The sequence below is a fragment of the Necator americanus genome, chromosome II, assembly GCF_031761385.1.
Source record: "Necator americanus strain Aroian chromosome II, whole genome shotgun sequence".
Taxonomy (NCBI): Eukaryota; Metazoa; Nematoda; class Chromadorea; order Rhabditida; family Ancylostomatidae; genus Necator; species Necator americanus.
Genome location: NC_087372.1, coordinates 11,626,622 through 11,652,753, shown reverse-complemented (window position 1 = coordinate 11,652,753; position 26,132 = coordinate 11,626,622). Strand labels below are relative to the sequence as shown.

At 41.7% G+C, this 26,132-nt stretch overlaps 4 protein-coding genes across 5 annotated transcripts; all 4 read left to right on the top strand.

The window, feature by feature from the left end:
* Window positions 1-1,861: 1,861 nt before the first annotated feature.
* Window positions 1,862-24,291, top strand: RB195_017556 (uncharacterized protein; the record flags this gene model as incomplete). 2 transcript variants are annotated; one of them, XM_064184602.1, is made up of 14 exons in its annotated part: window positions 1,862-1,881; window positions 2,472-2,610; window positions 13,462-13,531; window positions 13,622-13,729; window positions 13,793-13,911; window positions 16,364-16,432; window positions 16,487-16,627; window positions 16,983-17,087; window positions 19,480-19,565; window positions 20,456-20,561; window positions 20,621-20,739; window positions 21,166-21,256; window positions 21,320-21,368; window positions 24,206-24,291. In XM_064184602.1, the coding sequence occupies 14 exons, from the start codon at window positions 1,862-1,864 to the stop codon at window positions 24,289-24,291; spliced, it is 1,308 nt and encodes a 435-aa protein (XP_064040483.1). The 2 variants fall into 2 exon arrangements, with proteins under 2 accessions (XP_064040483.1, XP_064040484.1); XM_064184603.1 differs by lacking the exons at window positions 1,862-1,881; window positions 2,472-2,610 and adding an exon at window positions 9,619-9,717.
* Window positions 3,973-4,473, top strand: RB195_017559 (uncharacterized protein; the record flags this gene model as incomplete). Its single annotated transcript, XM_064184606.1, has 1 exon — window positions 3,973-4,473. One exon carries the CDS (start codon window positions 3,973-3,975, stop codon window positions 4,471-4,473), a length of 501 nt encoding a protein of 166 aa, XP_064040487.1.
* RB195_017558 (uncharacterized protein) lies at window positions 4,733-5,029 on the top strand (the record flags this gene model as incomplete). The annotated part of the gene is made up of 1 exon (XM_064184605.1): window positions 4,733-5,029. One exon carries the CDS (start codon window positions 4,733-4,735, stop codon window positions 5,027-5,029), a length of 297 nt encoding a protein of 98 aa, XP_064040486.1.
* On the top strand, window positions 5,080-5,409 carry RB195_017557 (uncharacterized protein; the record flags this gene model as incomplete). Its single annotated transcript, XM_064184604.1, has 1 exon — window positions 5,080-5,409. The coding sequence occupies one exon, from the start codon at window positions 5,080-5,082 to the stop codon at window positions 5,407-5,409; it is 330 nt and encodes a 109-aa protein (XP_064040485.1).
* Window positions 24,292-26,132: the final 1,841 nt, after the last annotated feature.

The following is a 26,132-nucleotide window of genomic DNA, read 5'->3' as shown; positions in this document are numbered from 1 at the left end:
TTGATTTTTTCCAGGTTCTGACGAAGGCGAAAACGCCGAAACGTTAGATGTTAACGAAAATCAATACCTATCTTGGCCTAAGCTCAAGCAAACCAATAAAAAAAGCTGTATTCAATGCTTTGTTTGTTTTCCAAAGTTACGATAAATGATGCTGTTCCAGAATCTTAAATATATCCTTTTATTTTCCACAATTCTGTTCTATGTTTTTGATTGGAATTCAGTGTCACTTCTACAAAACTCTCTAGTCCGTGAGACGGAAAATACGTTAATGTATGAAATTGAAATGACAGAATAATCCAAGACATATTTAACTATCGTATAAATTGTTATTTGAAGTCAGTATAGCACAAAATTGGCGATGCTGGAATCTTCCTAGGAAAAATATGCCTATGGGTGTAGGAGCATGGGTGCGATTACAGTCAATTCTTCACGTATGCGAGCGTAGGCACATACGCCATGTCTGGAAGCCAGCGGACAATCAGCGGACTGCTGACATTTTCTCTCCCGTTAGCTGAAAGACGCGGCGCGTATGCCTGAGCATACGCTACACGTCGTTAGGTGCGTCGTAAGAGAGTTTGCAATTCGAAGCTGCGTTCTACGCCGTTTTGAAGAATTTTTATATTCTTCAGGACGATAAGGAAGAATTGAGAGTGATGGCGCTCATAGTTTTGACCTATACCTCTAATCTTATCTTCTTCCTGGAGAGGTCCCAACATTGTTAATTTTGTTTTTTGTTGCGTTTAAGCTTTTAAGTGGCGCGCACCTGTACAAAAAGTGCACTCCATTACGGATATATATCGCAAAAGCGAGTGTAATGCAAACGTTGACAACTTCTTCAACTTCTGTTAAAACTTCTTCAGTTTGTGCTCTTTTCTTCAGAGTGGAAAGTGATCGTCAGCGGTAGTTATCCTCGTCGTGTATCAGAAGAACAGCACTTATGTATCCGAGTGAGATATCAGCACTTGAATCAACGTCCAAATTGTAACTTTTGAAAATTTTTCCTATATGTAAGGATGATGATGGGGAGGGATCAGTGAGCGTCTTACTACTTTGCTGTTACTGCCGTTGAAATTTTCTCCGAATTCGGGAAAAATCCTATTTTTCCAAGTTGTTTTCTTTTCCTGAAGGATACTTTTCATTGCTCATGTTTTAGCCTCCAATATTATTTGTCAAGCTCTTATTCCTGTTTGGTTAACTACTACTCTTTTTGTGCATACCCGTTCGTCCTGTTTTTTTTTTTTCATTCCCAGTAGGTCTTTTACTTGCGTCGTTCTGAAGAAAATTGTGTTCCAGGCGAAGAGATAGTCAGTAAGAAGGACTACATTGCTATAGTTATCTGAAAGTTGTTTTCGTCGGCAGCCCAGCTCGAATTGTTGAAGCAATGGTTGAAGTTCCTGTCGTTCTTGGAATTTTCGTATTATTTGCATTAGAACATCATTACTGTAGAAGAAGGTCAATCGAGAAATTATTCTAAACAATTGACGTGCATTCACTTCGTATCCCAATTTTGATGATGAGTTCCTGCCTCTGTTCTTTGATGAGTTCCTACATCAGTGGTCACAAACAACATTGAAACACAAAAGTATGAAACAAATTTTGAATATAGATCCATATCGACTTTTAATTTCTGCTATCTACATTGATTCTTCGTTCCTGTCCTTACTTTCCTACGATAAACTTCTTTTACAGTTTTCTGCATACCCCTAAACAACCACCATTTCCGCTTCTATTTTACCGTGCAAAGTCATCTTCTTAGAGGACTTTTGAAAAGCTTTGCAGCTTTTTTTTTGGAATTTTTGCACCTGCAGTCTTCAAAATGAGCTCTTCAAATAATACTCTACTATTTTTCATGCTGGGAAGAATGTCTTCCGTCATTCTGAGGTACCCTCGCAAGTTGATCCCAAGAATTCATACATAGTTAAACAGCCCCGTGCGAGGTTTCGTTAATGATGGTTATAGTGGTAGGAAAACGACCAGAAGCATTGGTATGTTAGATCAGATTCCCTTAAACAAATTCTTTTTCCGCAAACGCGATGGAAGGTTTTGAAAGCTGAACAAACCCTAAATGTGGTATCGTGGTCTCGGCCACACGAGCTGCGATGTCGGAAATGATATTGCGTGGGTGGAGATTGCGATTCGTTTGTGTAAATGAGTAGATTGCTTCTAGTGATCTCACCCAGCCCCTGAATTGTTCACCATCTCGTTATAATGAACTGAGAAAACTTTTTTGTGATGTTTGCCATATTTTAAGATGAGATCCGTAGTGATTCCATAGAAACGAGGCTTCTTTTTTCTGCGAGACAAACTAGCAGTGAGATGAGATTTGTTGTTCCAATTGTACACCCAGAAGTTCTCTTTTTACAACTCCTCAGTCTTTATTTTTCTCCTCAACCCTTCCCTGTTTTTCTCGATCCTTTTTTCGTTTTCTTTCGCTCATTTTAGGTGAATATTGAACAAAATTTTCTATTTAGGCCGATCTCTGGAGGAGGAATGCGACTTCATAAGAGTGCGACCTCATTGATGAAAGGGATGCTTGGCACCTTCTTTGCCGTATATTGTATGGTACAATTTGTGCGTAAAGATGAAGTTCTCAAAGATTTATCACCAATAGTAAGTTTAGCTATGGGCATCTCTATTTTTATACGTACGCATACGTTTTTTTTATGTTCATTTGAGATCTTCCTATCGTGGTGTGTCAACTGAATTTTTAAAATTTTACGGAACATCTAGTTACAGAAGGTTTCACGTTACAATCAAAAATTACATACATACATAGGTGTTTGCGATGTCGTAGTACAAGATGGCGGATGAAAAATTGAATTCGATATTTATCTGTAAGATGTGCTCACTTCGAGAATGTTTTCTTCAAATTCGAGTGCGATATGATCAACGGGGTCGAACATATTCATTCGTAACACGAGGTTTTTTAAAGCGCTCTTCTTTCTATGAATAGATAACTTTGCACAATGATGAATGAAACTTTCTCGGGTAAAGTGTACTTGGGGGAGGGGCGGAAGGCACTCAGCCACACCCTTATTCCTGCAAGTAAATAACTAAATCAGTCGGTGCCCTAAGACCACTTAACATTACTCAAAGAGGATCTAGGGGATGTAAGCTAAAGTTGCTTAACGATAAAAGAAAGATAGAGCTTCCAGAAACAAGAGCGCGGTTGAGCACAACTCCCACTCTCGCTTCCGTCTATTTTTCTCTTCGTAGAACAATACAAAGCACGCTAGATTAGGGATGCTTAGGTTATGAGAAAAGGAAACAACTTTTACGAGAAATCTCTAGCTTATTTTTCAATCATGGAGTTATGGGGAACAAGGATGGAAGAATTTTTAGGCTTGTAGTGTACTGTTCGCTATAAACAACTTGGGTTGAAAGATTTGGAAGGAGAAGGTTTGAAATTTTTTTTCTTTTTGCATTGCCGTGGTCTACATATTTCGTCTTTTACAACTATACCTCTAACACATTTCCTTTTCACAAAATTCACTTCATATTCCTTTTTTTTTAAATCCACATTACCTTTACGTTGAGCTTATTATTAAAGAAAATATAGGTTAACTCAAATATGTTCTTTTAAAGCTTTGCGCTTGGACACTCTATTTCATTATCTTACATTCATTTGAGTACCACACTCACATTCCGGCTTGCTGAACACCTTCACGACTGCGCGAAGAAGGCTGAAAGTTTTAAAACCACCAAGAGACGCCTGTCTCTTGAAACTCTTGAGCTGATACGCCAGCGTAGAGCAGCACGAGCCACAGGGAACCAAGAACTCACGTCCGAGCTCGCAAGGCTTTGTAGAGAGGCGATAAAGGAAGACCTTAAAGAGAGAAGAGCAGAAGTGCTGGCTGAGGTTGCAGAGGCGGGGAAAGGCATCCGCTATGCCCGTCGAGACTTCGCCAGTCGCAAGACGAGGATGACTGCTCTCAGGAACCCAAAGGGAACAGCCATTGCATCGAGAAGGGGATGGAGAAAATCATCTACGACTCCCACTCTGATCTCTTCGACAGCCATGTCCACTTGCCTCCTCACCATCTGAGGGAAGACGGACAAGTCATTCCAGAGGTTCTCCCGTCCGAAATACGACATGCTATCATGTCGGTAAGAAATCGTACGGCACCCGGCCCCGACAGAATAAGACAAGAACAGCTGAAGAGCCTTCCGCTAGTACTCATCAACACCCTGGCGAGGCTCTTTACACGTTATCTGTCGGAATGCAAGGTTCCTAAACAGTGGAAGACCAGCAAGACCGTGTTGTTGTATAAAAAAGGAGATCCACATGACATCGGCAACTATCGTCCAATCTGCCTACTGTCCGTCATCTACAAGCTCTTTACAAAACTGATCCTTAATAGGATTGAAAAAGTCTTGGATGAAGGACAGCCATGCGAACAAGCAGGGTTTCGAAAAGGATTCAGCACGATTGACCACATTCACACTGTTTCGAATCTCATCGAGGTATCGTGAGAGCACAAGATGCCGCTCTGTCTCTCCTTCATCGACTTAAAGAAGGCCTTCGACTCAGTTGAAACGGAGGCGGTCGTGGAGGCTTTGGACAACCAAGGCGTCCCTACTCAGTACATAAAGGTACTTCGAGAGTTGTACAGCAACTTTACGACCGGAATTTCGCCGTTCTATTATACAAGAACATCATAATTGACGTGAAGAGGGGGGACAGGGTGATACAATTTCACCCAAAATATTCACAGCCACCCTCGAGAACGCAATGCGAAAGTTGGAATGGGACGACATGGGAGTGAAGGTCGATGGTCGGCAGCTACACCATCTGCGCTTTGCTGATGACATCGTATTGATAACACATAGCATCAGCCAAGCGGAACGAATGCTGACCGAATTCGACGAAACATGTGGATGCATCGGTCTTCAGCTGAATCTACAAAAGACGATGTTCATGCGGAACGGATGGGTCTCGGATGCCCCATTCACGCTCAACGGAACGAACATATCCGAATTCACCAGCTACGTTTATCTGGGTCGGGAACTGAACATGATGAAGACGTGACCCCCGAGTTTGGCAGGAGGAGACGAGGGGCTTGGGAAGCGTACAAGAGCATGGATGTAGTGAAGAAGACCAAGAATACCCGGCTCCGTACTCACCTCTTCAACACCACCGTACTTCCTGCTTTGACCTATGCTTCGGAAACCTGGGCATTTCGCAAGCAGGAAGAAAACGCAGTGATCATCACTGAACGCGCAATTGAGAGAGTGATGCTAGGAGTATCCTGTTTCACGCAAGTGAGGGACGGGATTCGAAGCTCTCTCCTACGTCAACGATCGAAGATTAGAGACGCCGCCGCGTTTGCCAAGGAAAGTAAAATAAGGTGGGCCGGACACGTGATGCGCTTTAATGACAACCGTTGGATCAGAGCCGTGAGCGACTAGGTTCCCGCGATATTAAGCGCAGTACAGGAAGACCGCCAACCCGATGGTCAGATTTCTTCACGAAGTCCTTCAAAGAAAATTATGATGCTCTTCGTGTCCCACACGAAAGGAGGAACTACTGGCTACTCTGGCACGCGATTGGGATAAATGGAAGAATTAGTGGCGCCCGCTCGACCAGTTCGAAGATCAACGGGAGTCAAGGTGATCAAGGTGATCAAGCACACATTCAAATAACCCGCAAAGGTTTCTTGAATGCATCTTAGTAAGAACATGCGTAGTCTTACAGTCAGGCAGTTTCGTACAATAAAACCTTTCCCTTCATTGACTTCTGTTTTCTTTTTTGCTTTCTATTGATGGTCCCTCGCGGGTTTTGGAAGAGTTAGAACTGTACTACTAAAGACTGCACGTCTCTGAAGAGAATTAGCGATCTCGATCTCAGTAATTCATTTATTCTATCCTTTATCTATTCTGGGTTGTTGCCGCGCATTTGGGTAAGATGTCCGCTATAGGCACACGCTCCATAGTTCAAAACCGCTTTAGTGCCAACCAAGCCTCTCATCTCTCCGGAGTCAATAAATTAGTAGCAGACTTATTTTAGGAGAATAATAATACTGACTTGATACATCGGCTGGGTCCGCGAGTCACTGTATAGGCCAACACGCGTTCCAATGCCTCAATGATGAGGAATTACAGTAAAACGCGTTGGCACATTCCAGGTGGATTGGTACCGCAGAGGCTTTATCCTTTTGTATCTATCCGCCACATTCATTAACTCATAATTCATATACGCGAGATTTTTTTTCCCGTTCCAACCAATAATTTGTCGTTTCGACAATAACATCATCTTTAACAAATGCTGCTCTATTTACAATTTGAAAAGATGCTGATACCACTGTTGTGTGGCACCAACGTCAGTAATGATTGTCTAATAACTGGCATGGTAGCACTGCGTTCGTCGGGGCGCCATGTTACTCGGGTAATAGTTTGGCGCTCGACACATATTTGAATTTCTAGTAGATTTTTAGTGATTCAGAATGCCTCCTATATACGTTTTCACCACTGTGATCTTAGTATCATGTGAAAGTGTTGAATACACTTACTTATTTACATGCTTACTTAGATACTTAGTTTAGATACTTAGATGGCCCGTTTTCCTTCTTTGCCCTAGCATCATTTCCAATCGTTTCATTCCCTCGCCATCGTCATTATTGATGTTCTTAAGTTTTGTGAGTGAAGTTAACGAGGCCTAGCCGTATGGAGCTGAGCTATCAGCCGGTCCATCCGTGCAGCTAACACGTCACCCCATCTCGTTTGACGAGAGAGAGAAAAAAAAGTGAAACGGCACTTTCGTTGAAGTAATCAACACAGGTGCAATACTTCGAAACAGGTATCCATTCTCGGTACTTCGTCGCATCCCGGGTCCGCTCCAAAGAAGAGCGGCAGGCATCAGTAGGTGGGACTCCCAGGGTTGACTGCCTAGTTCTGGAGGAGCTTGCGCTGGGCAAGCCACCACATAGCAGCCTAGCCCCTCCGAACCCTGCGGGTCCCCGCGGGGGTCCCATCCCAATGCCTCGATTCTTGCGATCTTTAGGGCCTCGCGGCTGCCCCCAGATCCCATCCCTCAACCTTGTGTCCGATGGAAATGTTGCGGTACAAGTAGTTTTATTTGCGGGTTTATCCTAATATCAACAATACGTGGCAAAGATACTACACGACATAAGAAGGATGATCGAGTGGGGGACTCTCAAATGGCTCGATGGTTGCGGTTCTAGGCGATGAAGTGGATAGTGGATACGGTTCGGAGTTCGGGGGCAGCCAGCCATTGTTGATGGTTAAAGGTGGTTACAGATGGTGGAATGCGGATGTAAGTAGTTGCATGTGGTAATCTATCAAATACGTGGACATAAAAGAACGACACCACAATGGAACGAAAAAGGAAACTGGACCCCGAGTAAGCCCTTATACTGCGGATGGCGCGGAAATGCTACCGCGGAAATACTATGCTGAAGGAGTCGTGAAGGGTACAACATCGTTGGTGGTCTCCTTCAAGGCGGTTAGGCATTTCTTGGGATCCACTCCAGCATTCTTTTGGTCTATCTGTCGTCTATTCTTCTTATACGATGACCCACTCATCTATGATTTGCTATCGATATATATTCTGCTTTGTCGCAAAGACGGGATATGGCTCTTAAGTCGGGGCTGCGAAGACCAGCTAGGTGTTTTGTGCGCCGAATAAACTTCAGAAGACATCTCTCAGGGGCTCTGTTAGTAGTAGTAGCTTCATTTGGGCATGGAGACCTTGGTCCGTCAGTCGTTCTTTAGCTATCCAGAAGGGTTGTTGCCCATGTTGCTCTCATCCTTCTGTTCAGTTGTTCCTTCAACTTGTTTCCCATGTCCTTAGAACGTCCAAGGTATACGTGTGACGGAATTTCCACGATTTGGGAGCCTTCAAATTGTACTGCACTGTCCTCTAAGTATACGTTCTTCATGAACTAAGTCTTCTTCCGGTTTATCTGCTATCTTGTTTCCTTCCCTGTTTCGTTCATTGCCTTTTCATCTCTGCCTCATTGCTACTTCTCGAAAAGAAAAAGATGTCATCTGCAAGATGAACGTTCTACAGGAAATTCTTTCTTTTCTTCCCAATCAAGTGAATCCATTATCCATTGTAATGCGGTCGCAAACAGCTCCGGCGATATAGTATTGTCTATCTTTGCTTTACTCGTTTTCCAATTGGTAGGTTTGGGGACGGTGGAAAATTTGTATCTTGGTGGTGCAGCGATCGTAGCAATTCACTAATGTCTGAAGATTCAAAGGTTAGGACAAGAGGAATGCGGTACTCCAGGCAAACCTCTGAATGTGTTCCATGCAGCCGAACCCCTGACGGAATCCAAATTGTTTCCGGAGTTGGGCTTTAGTTGGTTGATCATATCTACGGTCTTAGGTGTGCGCGTGAAAGTGATCTCGGTAAAGTCTTTGTATAAAAAGCTCAGCAAACGCATCGTAGTCTTGGAGGTCGTTTCAAATACTTTTCTTATGGATAAGAACGGTTCGCGGCATCTTCCAGTGGTATAGGACCCTTTCTGTCTGAAGATAGGATCATCATCTGTGCTACTAGAACTACATGAAGCGGATGGCCACCTGCTCGACGAAAATATGCTGATATAAAATTAGGTCCTGGGGTGTTCCAGATTTCATGCTCTTGATGGCAACTCGTACTTCCGAGGGGAAAATCCTTGGCGGGACTTCACCACTAGAAATGATCGAAATTGACAAAGGTATTAATGAATAGAAAAGGCTCGAGTAAAACCTTCCGTGATGATTTCCATATCACGACGAGAAGAGGTGTGGATCCCGTATTCGCTCAACAAGGCTTTTAGCAGAATATTATACTCATGGAGGTCCTAGCGGGACTTCTTTAGGCTCGTCCTTCTTTGTGCTGCTTCCAAAATCTTTTTGTGCCTGTATTTCAAAAGATCCTGCTGCAACTTTTTTCTGCAGCCAGTTTGCAACTAACCGCTCAATGTGCGATGCATTCGGACCAAGTCTCAAAGTTTTTCTTCTTTCCAACAATTCCCTGGTGGTCTTCAAAGTTTGATCCAAGTTTGTCGTGCGCAGCATCGAGGAACATTCAGCGCAGGCTCGCTTGGGTCCTCCTCAATGTGCCAGTCACTTTGGGACAAAGAGTGTTCGAGTATGCAACAGTCGCATACGACTTCTTTCCTTCTTCATTGCCAATAGCAGAAATTATCTTGGATTGTGTGGCTTAGTCGTACTTTTTCGCAAAAGAGACGGTGATCAGAACCACTGCAAAAGAATGGCACCACCGAGAAGTCAGTTAGACATCACCTCCGGTTGGTAACCATGTGGTCGATTCGTGTTTGTTTGTCCGATTGGGCAATTTTAATCTCCACTGACAATGATTTTTCTCATTGGAATAAGAATTTGATTGGGTACTACTGGGAATAAGAATTCCCAGAAAGAGACAAGCGGCCAGTGGCCCGTTTTTATTCCGCTGCCCAGTCCAAGTCTCCCTGTGTTCCTCACCTGTGGCCTTTCCTAGTTTTGCGTTGAAGTCTCCGACAACGAATTTATAGAAGGACTTTTCGTTGCGGGTCACTACTTTCAGCTCCTCGTGAAACGCATCCCATTCGGATTTGCCAGCCGCTGAAGTTGGTGAGTTTGATGTGTTGATGATGCTAGTGGGCTTTAATGCCGAGGGCGGAGACGAAGAATGGCCAGACGAGGCGATATGATCTCTCGAGAATCGACAAAATGGACGACAGACGGATGCGCAACAAAACCAGCATGGTCTGCATTTCGCGACGGTGCTTTTTTCCGCAATTTGCGAGTGTACCGTCATTCATTTGTCGTATATCGCTCCTTTAACTCTTAGTCTGTTGCTTGGCAATCACGAGATATTTGATACGCTTTGCAGCTTCAAAAAGGGCATGTAGGTCAGCGTCTGTGAACTTTGCAAAAAAAAACGGATACCTTCTTTTCACGCTGGGTGATGAGATCACCCAACACAAACCTGCACTTACACTTTTTAATTCTGAAGAATACTTTTAACTGAATAATGCCTAGTAAATATTCAGCGAATTAGCCATTTCACGCAATAAAATCTTGCACTGTTTTTTCAGAGCGTAAGACCGTTTTTGGTGCATACTGTACTGTCACTTGTGTACTGAACAAATTCAGCTGAAATGTTTTTGCGAAGAAACAGCGATGTCCGATTTTCTGTAATGAGACTTGCCACATTCTTTCAGAAGTGCAAATTTTCGACTCTCTTTGAATTTTAGCATAATGACTGCGAGTATTCGTTTGATAATGTCAAGCAATAGTCAAGATTGTTAACAATCTTTTATTACGACTAACATTTTGCTCGTGTAACTCTAGAAGCGTTTCGGTTAAATGCAGAAGGTCCAAAAATGAATAAAAAAAGAAGAGTGCATAGCCGTGACCAACGAGCTGTGCTGTGAGCCAATGTGTCAAGACCTTTGCTGGTTTTGATCTACGAGATCATATCCGGGTCGTATCCTAATTAGTGTTAGTGAAGCGACAGCAGAGCGTGATGTTAGGGGACATCCGTGATTCCACCACGCTTTGCGATCTGAAACAAAAACCAAAGAGCCCAAATTGTTGTGCCTACCTCAGTAGCCGCGTTGCTGTGATGTTAGCGGATATCCGCGTGGTGCAATCGTTCCGCTAATACTAATTAGGATGCGACCAGCATAAGATCCCGTAGATCAAAACCCGCAAAGGTGTTGATACGGAGCCAACACGTTGGTCACGGCTATGCACTCTTTCTTTCTATTTATTTTTGGACCATTTGCATTTATCCAAAATGCTTCTAGAGCTATAATTTCGGGGTCGTACGATAAGATCGCGGCAGCAATACAGCAGGGAGCATCTTCACGACATTTTCTGCATTCGATTGTTTCATGCCAGTTGGATGTTCTTTAATACGAACACAAAGCGGTCGTTCTGTGTATTGGTTCCCACATATATTGCACCAACTTAGATACACTACACCAGAGACCATGCATTCGCCTTCTTTCTCGAATGTGCGTATTACACAGCCTGGAGTAATAAAAAAGCGATCGTACATTCCATTTCGAACTAATTGCTTTTTGAGATTTGTTGAGGTATTTTCACAATTCTCACTTGGTCCTCGAGAATGGATTTCACCACACAAGCCCGTGTTGCTTCACTCAGTTCGTCGGTTATGAAAGGGAGGCAGAAAATCATCCTATTCGAGCCAATCACTGTAGAATATTCTCGCTGCGCACCACGACCTGGCCCACGCGCTACATTAGCAGTGTATCCGCTAGCAATCGCGGTGCGTTGCGCTAGGTTGATCGCATGGACCCGCTTCTGGGCATCTGATGTCATCCTATCCAAGTTTCGTCATTTGAACGCATCAGTTTTCTCGATTCTTAAACGTTTTTCGAGGAAACATCCTATTTCTAATCCAAATGCAACGCTCTGGCCCACGTGAGATACGCGAACTCTGTGGCAAGATAAAGGTCACAATCAGCGATAAGAAAGGATAGTTTCTGGTCATATTACGTGAACTGGACATAACCATCACTCGAAAACACCTCGATGATGCTACACTCTACCACTTTTCGTCACATGAAGAGTTCATAAAACAAAGTCGCCATATCAATAGAACTTGCTTCGAGACCGGAAAGGCTGCAGGGTTACGTAAAACAATAATCATAATGCTGAAATACGAAATTCCTACTTGCCCTGTTCTATACGTGCTAATAAAAACACAAAAACACTCTTCCTCTGCTGTTTTCTCAAAAGACCAAGAGGTATTTAAAGTACGTCCTATCGTAAGCAATGTAGGTGGCTCTACTGATAGAATATCTTAGCTTTTGAACGCTACACTTGCACTGCACCACTGCTCAAATATGTTACCGCACATAAATCCTTTGTCCAAAATCCATAAAATCCAAAACCAACATGTCCCTTGAGCAGCTTCAAAGAGAGCATTCAGGAGAATGCGTCATTGAATCTTTCGATGTCACATCACTTTATACAAATGTATCAAACAGCGCTGCAATGCAAGCTGCACTTTCTTCGAGCTTCTGAACCAGCAGTCCCCTTACATACGGTTATCAAGCGAGAAACCCAAAGACAACTGAATGTTCTTCCTTAATGTAGAAATACAGTGGTCCAATGGTAAATGGAAGACGCGATGGTTCCGATAAACCTAGCTACAAAAACATTTTAGTTCATTGTCTTTCCGCTCACCCTTGGAAAACTAAGAAATCTGTCATTAAAAACATGTTTAGGACTTCCGTGAGGGTGACATCAGATGTCTAGGAGGGGATCAATGCGATCAACCTAGTGCAACGCATCGCGAATTCTGGCGGTTACACTGCTAATGTAGCGCAGCGAAAATATGCTACAGTGATTGACTCGAATAAGACGAATGTCTGCCTCCCTTTCATAACCAATGACTTAGGTAAAGCTATACGGGCTTGTGTGGTGACATCCGTTCCCGAGGACCAAGTGAGAATTGTGGAAATACTTCAACAAATCTCAAGAAGCAATTAGTTCGAAATAGAATGCACAATCGCTTTGTCTTACTCCAGACTGTGTAATATGCACATTTGGGAAGGAAAGCGAGTGAATGTTTTCTAATGTGATCTATCTAATCTCGTGCAAAACATGTTGGAACCAATGCACGATCTGACGAAGGCGACAACGCCGAAACGTTAGCCGTAAGAAAAGACTGTTAACAATCTTGGCTATTGCTTAACATTATCAACTGAATACTTGTCATATTACTTTTCGCTCGCTACTAACAAAATTGTTAATTAATTTACTACTAATGTCGTGGTTGCAGTCCGTGTCTGTGTTCATTTCCTTAGATCACCTCTTCCTGATATAAGTGCCAATATCTCACTGACACAATGGAATACCATTTTGGTGAACGACGAGCAGGTCCCTATAAAGGATAAAAGAAAAGTGTCTGGCGGTAATCAACCCGCCTGGAATACGCTGCCACGATCACTTTACAATTCGAACTTCCGATTGATCGTGCAAGCAGGGGAACCTTTCACCTACTGAGCTACACCTGCTCGTAGATGCAGCTTCAGTGCCCGAACAAAACAGTAGCCTGACGTTGCCAAGTCAGAAGAATAAGCAGGGTGCAGTAGAACTTCCCAACCAAGTTCGACAAATATCTGAAAGTTACAATCGTCCGAAGAAAGTGTGGAATTCAGTTTAAGACGGTCGGGAAAACTTAATGATATATTGAGTTATGGATCAGTCAGCCAACAAAAGCAGGGGTTATAACCAAGGAACTCATCCGATGGGACATCCAAAGGCGGGAATATTTGTAAAAAAATCGGCATCCTATCAATTCATCCAAGATGAGAAATTCGCATGCAATTGTTCAAAAATTTGATCGGTGCAAACACACAAAGTTGCATCTTGTAACAAAAAATCTGAGCTAGAAATAGAACGAAGAAATCAAAGAAGATCCACTATTATCGTTGTATTCAATTCTGCTGAATGAAAATACTTTTATTTAAGAAGCCGTCGGGTACACGGATAATTGAAAACTCTAAGAGAAGGATAGAAAATGAAATCAAGGACAAAGAAGGTAAGCATTGAGAAATTCGCATACAAATGTTATGTCGATAGCCCGTCGATAACGCAACTGATCAAAATAATTTCCACATTCTTCCTTCAGGGATCATGTTCACTCCACTGAGAGAACCTCATTTTATTGCCGAGGAAGTATTGACAAGAAGTGATATTAAACTTGAGGAACGCATGACATCACACTCTAGTCGGCATGGTTTGCTTTAGGCACTCATTTTCAAACTGTGTGAGTCCGAGGTTATGGATCTCGACTTTTCAGCTTCTCCCAAAATTATTCTTTCCTGGAATGCCGGACATACTCAGGGTAATCTGGGAGGATGCCCAGACTGGAACTGTAAGCTAACACACGATAGAGGAAAACTCAAGAAAGCTGATGCAGTAAGTTCCACTGGCAGAAATTGTTCTTTATTGTAAGAAAAAAAATCTAAGGAAAACGAACCACCAGTTATTGATTAATCATCATGTAAACAATGTTAAACATGTTTTTACATACATGTAAACAACAATATCTGCAATATAATTTGTAATAGTATGAACTTCTCAAAAGTATTAAAAGTATTTCTCAAAAGTATCAAAAGAATGAAGGAAAATTAGGCCTGTTGCGGTATTCCAATATTGGAAACAATGGATAATAACAAAAGATGAAGAAAAGAAGAAAAACCATTGAGATCACGGAATCACGTGAAGAAAACCACGGTAGAATAAATCTTCATGACGTTCTCTGCAGTGAGCTCTAGAAGAAATCGATGCTATCCAATTTTTACAACATAGGAAATTTTTTTCAGGCCGAACACATAGTGTATGTTCGGTTTTTTCAGTGTACTACTTTCCGCACTTTTGGGGATATCTTTAAAACTAGGAACCCGTAGAGATCGGGCTTTAGATTAGGGAGATCAGTGTAGGTTCCTTCATGTTCCTCTATTCGTCGTAAAAAAAAAGTCGTAGGAACGGCGTTTGTCCCTATAAGATGAAGTGAAATGAGCTACTCCTAAACACGGGTCCACTAGAGAGCGGTCGAAGATCAATGATAGGTCATAACCAGCCTACTTAAGTGAAACTAATGACTAGACTGTTGAAGGGACCGGAGCGTGTCCAAAGGGACGTGTTCCATCGTGCCTCACAGGAAGAAACGCCGTTATCACACCGTTTTTTAGGACCACGAAGGGGAATTAGACGGGGTCACGCTCGGCTCCTTAATCTACAACCAACACCCTGCGTCCCCTGGATTTTTCGTACCACATCAATTTCGTGATACGGTGTCTTTAAACTACGGGCGGTTTTAGCGTACTCGGTAAGAGGTTCCAATGTGACTGTATTCTCGATCGTTGGTTCGAATGCGCCGTAGTATCAACCACATTTTTCTGTGTAGTTACAAATATGTGACGTAGTCCAACGTAGAATGTCTTGATTGCCATGCGGTATCTCAAACTTGGGTAATTAAACTTTATCTATATTATTCAATCGTTACAAATGCAAGGCACGAACAAGGTTAAAGCTATATGTGTAAGATCAGAAGTAAATGTTACAACAACAAAGGGGCAATTAAGTGAAGATGTAATACAAAGGGATAACGGCAGCAAGTAATGCACAATGTATAAGTGATGTGTTGATGCATTTCAGACGAATAGTCAAAAATAAATGTTACAATAACAAAAGGGGCTATTAAGCAAAGATATAACTGCAACAGAAAATGCACAATGTTTAAGCGATGTATTGATGCACCTCAGACGAATATGACGGAAACAAAGAACTTTGACTCCGCACGAGGCACCAACTAGCTGATTTCTGCGTCACTATATATGCTAAGCGATGCAGCTGGTGTTGCAGCTGCGTCTTTTATCTACGCGATGATTTGTACTAGCACTTAACACGTGTTAAAGAGTCTCATTCAAAGAAATTTGCAGGAGAAGTCAGTTACCGTAATTCTCCTTCACTGTCTATCACCTTCGTGATAAAATAGGGACGTTTTCTCACCCAGGAATCATGCCATGTTCATGTTCGCAGCTTATGGAACCAACATTTTATGCAAATGAACAGAATTGATGTGGGTGGGTGTAGAAAGAGTTTCCAGTGTTTGCACATTCGATCGAGGTTCGGTTTCCGCCCAAGTGCAAAACCCAAACCTACCAAATTCATCATCCCTCTGGTGTCGATATCTCGTACCAGACTTGAATGGCGTGATAAAACTAATGTGACGCATAGGCTGGCCTCGCAAGTCACTATATATGGTAGTTACAGGTTCATAAACTTTTAAGGATTCTCAAGTGAATGATTCTCAAGTGTGGTTCCAAGCGTTCCATTCCAAGCGAATTGATTAACGCCAGACACGCAACCATTATTGAAATACACGAAAAACCATGCATTGTTTGATCTGCTTTGTGCAAAAATAGGACGCCAGCAGAGCTCAACCAGTTGCCTATTCACCTTCTACTATGAGGCAGAGTGTTGTAGTATACCATTTCTGCCAACCCACCAGATGCTGTTAGAGTTACAAACATTGACTGAAGCTATGTGTTGGTAATTTTAAGTGGTAATACCAATGTAACGAATAGCCATTTCCCGAACCGAAACCTCTTAGGAATTTTGTGAGTTAATTGAAACACAAGAGACTTGATAGCTTTCTAGTGAGGAGGATGTGTGCTGTATACACGATGTATCGCAGTGAAGCGTGCGAGTGATGGGTAGCTCGGCTAAGAGGTCTGAAATAAAATTATGCACATTATTCTTGAGTGAGTGCACAGAATGAGTTAGTGGGGATTTTAATCATTTTCTTCTGAGTTCATTTCATTTTCATTATTTCCCTCCACTTTCCACGCAACACATGTTTCAGATTCTTCTAGCTCATAGTGAACCTTTTTTAAATCGCACTACGGACCAATACGTAGTGTACTTCAGCCAGGTACGAGATACTGATACGTTCAATTTCCAAGAAATTCTTTGAATGGAAGTTCAGGAATCCCCAGTGAATTCTAGGATTGAAGTACCATACAGGGACTTCTTTAACATGTCATTGGGTTTTCGTCATGACACACCAGCATCCTCACCCTACGGTTACACTGTGAAGTTGAAGGGAAATTCGAGATATTTCGCAGAGGTGAGTGAACAATAGAAGATCAAATAACCCAATGTTTGTGATTGATTTCTAAGTGGAGCTTCAAAGCTTTCGAATGCACAAGGACTCAAAAGCGCAATATGAATAATTTTGATAATGATGCGAAACATCGGTTAAACACTAATTAAGCATCCAAAAAATGGAACTGAATACAAGCTGAAGTTCTTTTTGAGCTTTATTATTCACGAGTTATGAAATCACAAAGATACCTTCGTTTATGATAATATTCTTTAATAATTGTTTATAATAGTTATCTTGAAGAACAAGTATGAAAATACTACCGGCACAGTTGGTGACTGTTACAGACCAAGTACCTGTACTTTAGTACTGTATTCAGGTCATAAATGCAACACGGGTTCAGAAAAAGAAGAAAGGCGCTGCTTGGTTTGTTTCACACTGCCCCACAAACAGTAAAAGAGAACGCTACGTGAAGCAATTGCAAGTATGTTTGTTAATCAATTTTTGATTGTTAGTTAGAATTTGAAAATGTCTTCTGTCTTCTTATCCTTTCTGGAATACATATAAAATGAAAATAGTGTGATCAATGACGTTCACTTTTAACTTTCCTATAGCTCAGTCACAGCTATAATACGTTAACTCGTGATATACAAATAATAGCGGAACTGTTTCCTTATAGAAATTTGGAATATATTTATCATATGTTCACAACGTAGACCACTTACCGCTAACTTGATCACCTCATTTCCATTGATCTTTGAACTGCTCAAGCCGGCACCAGCAAAACTTCAATTTGTCCCGATACCTCGTTAGTTTCTCTTTTTGCTTGGGGCACGTCTTATTTTCTCTTGAAAGAAGAAAAGTGAGCATCGGGTTGGTGGTCCTCATGTGGTGCGTTTGATATCGCTAGGAACCCAGTCGATCACAGCTCTGGTCCAACGGTTGTCATTAAAGCGCATCACGTGTCCGGCCCACCTTATTTTACTTTCCTTGGCAAACGCGGCGGCGTCTCTAATCTTCGATCGTTGACGTAGGAGAGAACTTCGAATCCCGCCCCTCACTTGTGTGTAGTGGGACACTGTTCGCATTGCTCTTTCGATTGAGCGCTCAACGACGCTGACCGCATTTTCTATCCGCTTACGTGAGCAAGGAGTTGGATGTTTCTGTTCTTCTCCACTACATTCTCAGTGTTCTTATACGCTTGCAAAGCTGCTCATTTCTTCCTTCCTAGGTCGGGGTCAGCTCGTTCTCCATGATCATTTCCCGACTTAGATAAACGAAGTTGGTGCATTTGGACATGTTCGTTCTTTTGAGCGTGAATGGGGCATCTAATGCCCATCCGTTTCTCAAGAACATCGTCCGATGCATAACCCATACATCTACGTGTCTTGACGAATTCGACCAGTTTTCGTTTCGTTTTGTTGACGCTAGACGTTATCAGAACGATGTCATCAACAAAGCGTAGATGGTGTAGGTACCGAGCATCAATCTTCACTCCCATGCCCTTCCACTCCCGCGTTGCGTTCTCAAGAGTGGCTGTGAATACTTTAGGTGAGACATTGTCTTTCTGTCGGACAACTCTCTTCATTTCGATGCTGAAGTTCTTATACAATAGCGAAATTCCGGTCGTGAAATTACTGTACAACTCTCGAATTGCCTATCTGTGCTGAATAGGACGCCTTTTTTCAAGACTTCCATAACGGCTGCAGCCTCAACTGAGTCGAAGGCCTTTGGGTCGATGAAAGTGAGAAGTAGTGGCATATTGTATTCTCGCGACACCTCGCTGAGTTTCGAAACAGTGTGAATGTGGCCAATCGTGGTTAATCGTATTCAAAACCCTGATTCTTGCATCGCTGTCCTTTTTCTAACACTTTTTCAATCCTATCAAGGATTGAATCCACATATCATCATCCTTGTAATGAGATTGTAGATGACTGATAGTGAGCAGATTGGACGTTAGCTGCGAATGTCATGTGGAATTCCGTTCTTATACAATATATGTCTTTTTGGTCTTCCATTGTTTTCTTCACTAGTAAGAACTTCACTAGCAAGCGAAGAACTTCGCTATGGTGTTGATGAGGCTCGGAAGGTTCTTCAGATGTTTAGATGCTATTCTGTCGGGGCAGGGTAAAGTATGCTTTTTCATCGATTTCTTAGAGAAGCTAATCAAATCGGGCCGAATCTGCAACGCTTACCCAGGAAACCGGGAGCTACTGGAACATCAACAGAATCTCCCATTTCCGTCGGCTTGCATTAGGGTCCTTTTTTAGTAACTGTCATGGGTACCATAACGAAAGAGGTTTCAAAGCCCGAAACCATGGACGTTACTTTGCGCCGATAAAAAAACAGGCACAAACAAGAGCTGTAGTAGCAAACACATGTGTTATGCAATAGACTAGCAAGGTTTGGGCTACGTCAGAAAGAGTGAGTGCATGAAGACTGACGTAAGTGAGGTTGACACCATACTGAAGACTTTTAGAGGAAGAGTGCTTCCGAGTATCTCGGTTCCGCATCCTATGGCAGCCTTGCACGTAAGCTTACCGCTCGAGTGAAGGCTTCTTGGCTGAAGTGGCGGGTGATCAATTACGTGCCCTGTAAAAAGAAAATGCCCGACAGTCTGAAGGCAAAGTTGTGCAGAACTGTCATTTGACCGGTAACGCTCTTTTTCACCGGATGCTGGTCTGCAACTAAAGAAGTGGAGTATCATCTTGAGGGTATGGGAATGAAGTTGCTGCGATGGGCGATACATTGAACGGAATGTATCCAAACAGCTGAGAAAAGTGCATTCGACTTGGTTGTGTTCAATAGGATCAGTTGTCGTGGAGAATTCGTCAATGTTTTGGACCTCTACTTCTAAAATAATGGTATTTTTCTAGAAAGACTTTCCTGTGGATGTGTATGGAGATTGTGGAACTCTGAAATGCGCTCGAGGAGGAGAATGCGAGAATATGTTAGATGATAGGTGAGTAAAAGATAACAGTTCATTTCGCGCATAAGTTATTAAATTCCGTAAATTCTCTGTATTTCAAACATTCGAAAGCCAAAAATGTTCCACTTCTTCCTGACTATTTTGGCACACCAACGGAATATACCAGTCAAAACACTACAATAAACCTAAAAGACCTTTGAAAAAATCGAACAGATCGCTTTTTAGTGAAGCGAACTTTAGAACTACTGCACACCCCTGGAAGTGTGCATCAAAACTATTTGAATCAGGAAAATATGGTAACCGACCGTCAATTTCATGTATGAATCAGTTAATTAATGGCTAAGACGCATAATTGGTACCTACTTCCTGAACTTCCACTGCCGCTGTTTTCTGTGCGGGAACTCGAGCCTAAAATGTAGTTATTACTATAGTAGGGAGGACCTTTGCTGACACCGTTCCTCCGCAATGGCGCCAACTTGATTCCAATTCTGCTATCTTCACCGAGCGCAACCCGGTACGCAACTGCTTCATGTCGTTTTGACCCGACCATATGTCTGTCGTGTCGTTCATCCCTCTACAGTAATCACGACGCAGCTGCGCCCGTTGATACAACCAGCAAAAGAAAGAATCTGGTGTAGTAAGCCCTATCTGTCAGTGTGGCATTCATCGAACTGAAACACAATGGCGTATCCTGCTATGTACTATGTTCATCATTATTTTTTTTTAAACCGAATTTGAAAAAAATGGAGTACAAAATGGAAGAATGCGAATAAAGGATAAACAATCGTGCTTAGTTTTGATCGAGAGCATGATATGATCACGCAGTTCGAATTCAGTTAAGAATTGCAAAGGTTTAATTTAAAAAAAACGAAGATGAGTACAATGTATTCTTTCTATAATATATTTTCTACAGTATATTCCAGCTACCACTTCTACATTGCTTTCGAAAATTCGATTTGCGACGATTACATCACTGAAAAGCTCTGGAATCAAGGCTATCGACGAGATATTATTCCTATTGTGTTGAAGGTGAGCGTTTTATCACGATCACCTCAACTATCTTTGAAGAAAATAAATAGTTCACGCAGAGATCGCTGGTGGAGCAACTTGTCCCTCCGAATTCTTTCATAGCAGCCGACGACTTCAATACTACCAAAGATCTCGCTGCGCATCTTCACTACCTCATGTTCAACAAATCAGCATACACGTAGGTTTCAATGGAAATTTGTGGTGTTGCTAATCAGATGAGAAGGAAGTGGAAGCAAGTTTTGGCAGAATTGCTCCAATAATTTCCTGTCCATAAATTATTGCAATTACATATGAATTTTCTGCACTCGCTCCTTCTAGTCTTCCAGCAAGTTAGAGGCAAAAAGTTAAGGCAGGAAATTAAGTTAAGAAATCCTGTCCAGTTCTTCATCCAAGATTCTGATCATTGATGCGCCATTTCTTCACAATATCTCAATCTTGTCTCAAGTCTCTTTTATGTAACAAATAAAACAGTACTGTAGAACTAGTTCGTTTGAACTCTACGATCATTTCTAGCATGATAGTTTCCCAAATACTTAGCCCATCGTCACCTTTTCTGAGCATTTACAAGTTTGCCTCGTTTATTGTTTCATCACCAGTCCTTCAGGGAATATTTTCAATGGAGACGTGAGTACAAAGTTGTGTTTCTTGATGGGAAGAATCATGATGCACTGGAGCGGCCGTGGGGTTTTTGTCAGGTTCTTAGAGTTTTGAGGTTTTCAACACTCAGATCTTCTCCTTCAATCCGAGAAAATTTTTAGCTATGTCGTCTTCTATGGGAGAAACCGAGGCCTCATTTTTCCATACAAGGTGTGTACGTCTTTTGCATAAAGTGGTGGACAAAAGTCCGGTAATTTTCTTCGCCTTGATAGCTTTCTCTGATTTTTCATTTTCCTTTGGCTAAATGTACTATTGTATATAATAAAGAGTAGAGTGGGAAAAGCAACTCCGTTGGAGAAAGACGAAAATTTAACATAGAAAACTTGCTACTTTAAATTTATGGAAAATAGCGCAGGCAAAAGTTCAAAAAATTTTCAGCTCTTGTACTGTTGGCACTACACTTGTTCTCTCTTACTGCTCGTTTTTCGTGCTCTACAGTTTCTTGGCAAATTTCTTTGCTTCAAGGTAAGTATGAGTGAAAAGTAAGAAAGTGTTCTAAATGTGCAAGAGCCAGTTATCAAAGCCAGTTCTTCGGATGCAGGGAAGAGAAAAGTTAAATAAATTTATAGCTGAACTTCTTAGGACTAGCTCGATTAAAGGAAAGAAGGATTGATATCAAAATTGTTAGAAAGACTGGTAGCAATCTACTTCTAATCAATCGATGTTCAAAAGGATCTGGTCAGACTTCCAAACCTTTGAGGACCTCCAGGACCGTCCTACGTTGTTCATGTGCTGGCGGACGGTTTGACATTAGATCCTGTAAAAACCGTCAGTTTTCTTAAAGAAACGTAGCATTTTGTAAAGCCCGCATTTGTATTATGTAGAATAGGACCTATTAGCCGCAGAAACGAACGAACCTTTTTTATCTGGAAGTGCTGAAGCAGAAAACCGCAGGAACGGAAGGATTTGATTATTTATATTATTTTATTTTCGATCTGGAAGTGTTGGAATAAGCTTAACAAGCGTAACGCCGCTATGGCGACAACGGAGTGGTAAGGGTTAAGGTGCAGTTTGGAGTTGATTGAATATCGAGGCCAAGTATGTCCATTACTTCGCAGTAATATAATATGAACATCGACCAATTGCTGAACAGCACACATGCCCGATCCTACTCCGTTCGAAGAACGTGTGGATTTTGCAAATCATCCTTGGGTTGTCCTACTCTTCACGAAAACCATCGATTTCTTACTTTGATAAGTATTAAGAGGAACATTATGACGAACACTTCCTTATTCGCAACCGAAAAAAACGGCTTTGATAATTAGCTCTTACACATTTAGAGCAACTTATTGGTTTTTTACCCACATCTTAGTAAAAAAAAATTTTCAAGAAGGTGAAGAACACGATAAAAGAGTTGCAACATATACTAAATATAAAGTAAACACTGAAAGAACTGAAGAATGCTAAACTTTTCTCTGCGCTATTTCTTGTAAGTATTGAATAGCGAATATTCTTTCTACAAATTCTTCGTTTTTTACTGGATCTGTTTTTCTTACATTACTCTCTATTCACATCATACATACTGTATCATATACTACATTTATATAGTTGAAAATGAAAAACCGGAGCAAAAGCTTGAAGAAAAAAACCGCTAAGCTCTTGGATATTTTAGTTTTCAATTGCTGTTCTCTTCAGCGTGTGGATGCAATGGACAAACGTAGAACAATTTGCTTTTCTTGCAACTGTCTAAATGCATCACACCACGAATCAGAGGTGATACGGATTTCAGGTAGAGTATTCGTACACGGGATCGTAGATTAAGGAGAGGGAAGTGATTCCGTCCATTTTTTCCTAATTTCCGTAAAAAACGGTCCGGAGGATACGGCTCCGAGCGTTCCGATGCGCTATTTTTTACAACGAGTTCGATTGGAGCGCGCCAACCTTGCGCACACGCCACATCTTCCGGGCCGTTTTTCACGCCAATTAGCAAGAAATGCACGGAATCACCCATCTCTTCACAATCTACGATCCCGTATACGAATACTCCGCCTGAAATCCGTACCACCTCAGATTCGTGGGGTGATGCCTTTAAGATTCAGAGTGTCTCAGAGATTGTATTAAAGTCACTGGCGTATCAATCCACCCAGGATGCGTGATTTTACTGCAATTCGTGATCGTTGAAGTTTTCGAAAGCGTTTTGGCCTATACATACAATGATTTGTGGGGGACAGTCGATGATCAGTTCAGTGTTTTTATCTTCCCAGAAAGGTGTTGTACCAATTTACCGGACCCGGAGAGATGAAAGGCTTGGTTTTCACTAAAGCGGCTCGAAGCATCGACCGTGTGGCTACAACGGCTTCTAAAAGACTGGGCCACACCCGCTCCAGAGATCGTATTGGTGATCATCAAATATTGATAGAGAATAGTAGTTTGATTAAAGAAATAACGAAATTGATGATATTATAGTCTGAAAGCAAAGAGATGCAGAGTAGGAATCCAGCTCATAAATATGAACGTGATCACTCTCAATTCCTTCTAGTAAATCTGAGAAAAGTACTTGAAACAGCTTTAGCCGCGCCGGTTTCCCTTACGATTCAACTTATTGTGATTGATGGAGCAATGGCAATCCGCATTGCGTCTGCGATTGTGCACCTTGTTGAGCTTCTTCGTCTTGTTTGAGTTAAAGTACTCGGATTGCGTACCTTAGACGAAGACGGAGTCCCGGATGTTGTGTTAAGAAAAGCAAAACGAGTTTTCAATGAGTCAGGTAGATTCTTTATCAAGTACAATGTTACGACCAGTAGTAACTGTGCTAATGCGGAAGAGGTTGTGGAACAAATAAAGATCAAAAATAACAATTCTGCTGCTAATTCTCCAACGTTTCTTTTCTGTATGACCTGATGTACTACCCAACATGTAACAGATGTTCGGAAAAGAGCACTTAAAATATCCGCATTAGCATAGTCACTACTGGTCGTAACATTGTACTTGATAAAGAATCTACCTGACTCATTGAAACCTGAAAGTGGCAAATATAGAAGTTGTAGATTTCAACAAGTGGTGGGACCAAACATGTGAGAAGGACGGCGAATTAGTGCGTCGACTGTTGGGCGAACTACCGATGAATAATTAAACAGGTTTGTTGATATTGTTGAATGTAACTGTCATTACAACGTCCATAATATTTCTTAGCATTCTTTAGCGCCGCTTTTTTTAAGTATTAGGTTGGTGTTGCTATAACTCAGCTTAAACACAACTTTATTCATCGAAATAAAAACCACCAGAATCTACACACCTTTCCAACGAATTTAAGTCTTTAATATAAAAATTGTAAAAAAAAAGTACAAAAATAAAATGAATTTGAGCCTTCAGTATACAAATTGAGATTAGAGGAACCAACAAAATTATGGAAAGTGCTTTCAACGTCGTCTGAATGCTGTCGCCGATGCAAATGTGAATCAAGAGCTCGAAAAAAGTCATAGTCTGTTGAGAAAAGGTCTGGGGAATATAGTAGGTAAGTGAGAACTTCTATATCCGGATGGGTAAATTTTTGCCGAGTGATTTGTGCGGTATGTGGCCTAGCGTTGTCTTGCAGCAGAATCGCCCCTTCTTATTCACCAGTGCCAGCCACAATTTTGGCAAATGTTCATACGTATGCTTTAAATTACAGCCGTAGGACCCTGCTGTAACTGTTTGGCCTGGTTGCATGAAGCTGTAGTGGATTATATCCTTACAACACCACCAAACTGTAAGCATGACTTTTTTTGAGGTGAACATCGGGTTTAGGAAAAGTGTTTGGAGGGTCATGCTTATCTACAGACGCGAATCCACGTTTCCTATTATCCTAAAAAAAACCACTTTTCATCTTCAGTTATAACACTGCTAAGGAAGGGCTCATTTTTTAACCGAATCAAAAGGTTAGAACACGTGCCATAACATGCCAGACACTGCTCTGTGTGTTAGTTTCTAGATTTGCTTCCAGATCTTCATCATCAAGCGACGACCTACGACCGCAAACAGATTTTTTTTCGAGATCAAGATCGCTAAAAGCGATTTTTTAAAAACCAGAGCTCCATTCGCAAAAAAACTTTGACCTAAAAGCCCAGCTAAGGTTACGAGATGCTTCTGCAGCGGAGTATCCCAGTTTAAATTCCTAAAGCGGTTCATGATTCTCGAAACCCCTGGAAAAGGCCGGCTGAAAAAATTAGTGCGAAAGCTATACATGTATTTGAAAGAGCAGAAAACGGTATGTGTTGTTTGCCTTGAGACGGGATAATTAAGGGTAAAAAATTGTTTTGTTTACGCATAACTCGAATCCGAAATTGATTTTTTACCAACCTAATAGTATTCAGAGATATCCCCGTTGTTGGGATTTTCCTATCAGTGATTGGCAAGGAATGTGTTGAAAAAGTGCAGCTTCCTCTTCACACAAATCCACGAAATTAAGGAACGTTGAGCACGCAGAGCCATTAATCCGCTCTTCGTCCGGGGAAAGGCATCCGACATAATCATATACGCGCTATCAAAGAATGATGAAATTTTTGGGGTACCTCTAAGGAAGTTCTCGACAGTTTGGCAAAAGATTTCATTGCTATAGCATAATGCGCACGTTCGTAGAGTGCGCAGATTATTTCGTAGTGCATACTTTCTAATATCGTGTATCAATTCCCCTGAGTGCTGCGGACACCTCAAATCTGTTGGTTCAGAGTGGGAGTTTCGCGTTTTCATAACTACATTTGCACAAAGTCACCACAGTCTTGCAAACTAATCTCGGTTATGACGTATTGTCAGATAGGAGCGACGCCAAAGTTTTTTGTGAGCATTTTTTTAAAGACAGGAAATTTAACCATTATTTTCAAACAGCTGATGCATTTTTGGATTCGCGTCCTTTTACCAAGATTGTCATTCCAAAATTCTGAATGTACAGGGGTCCCACATTGTATAAATGTCTGAATGCAACACATAGAATAGGTA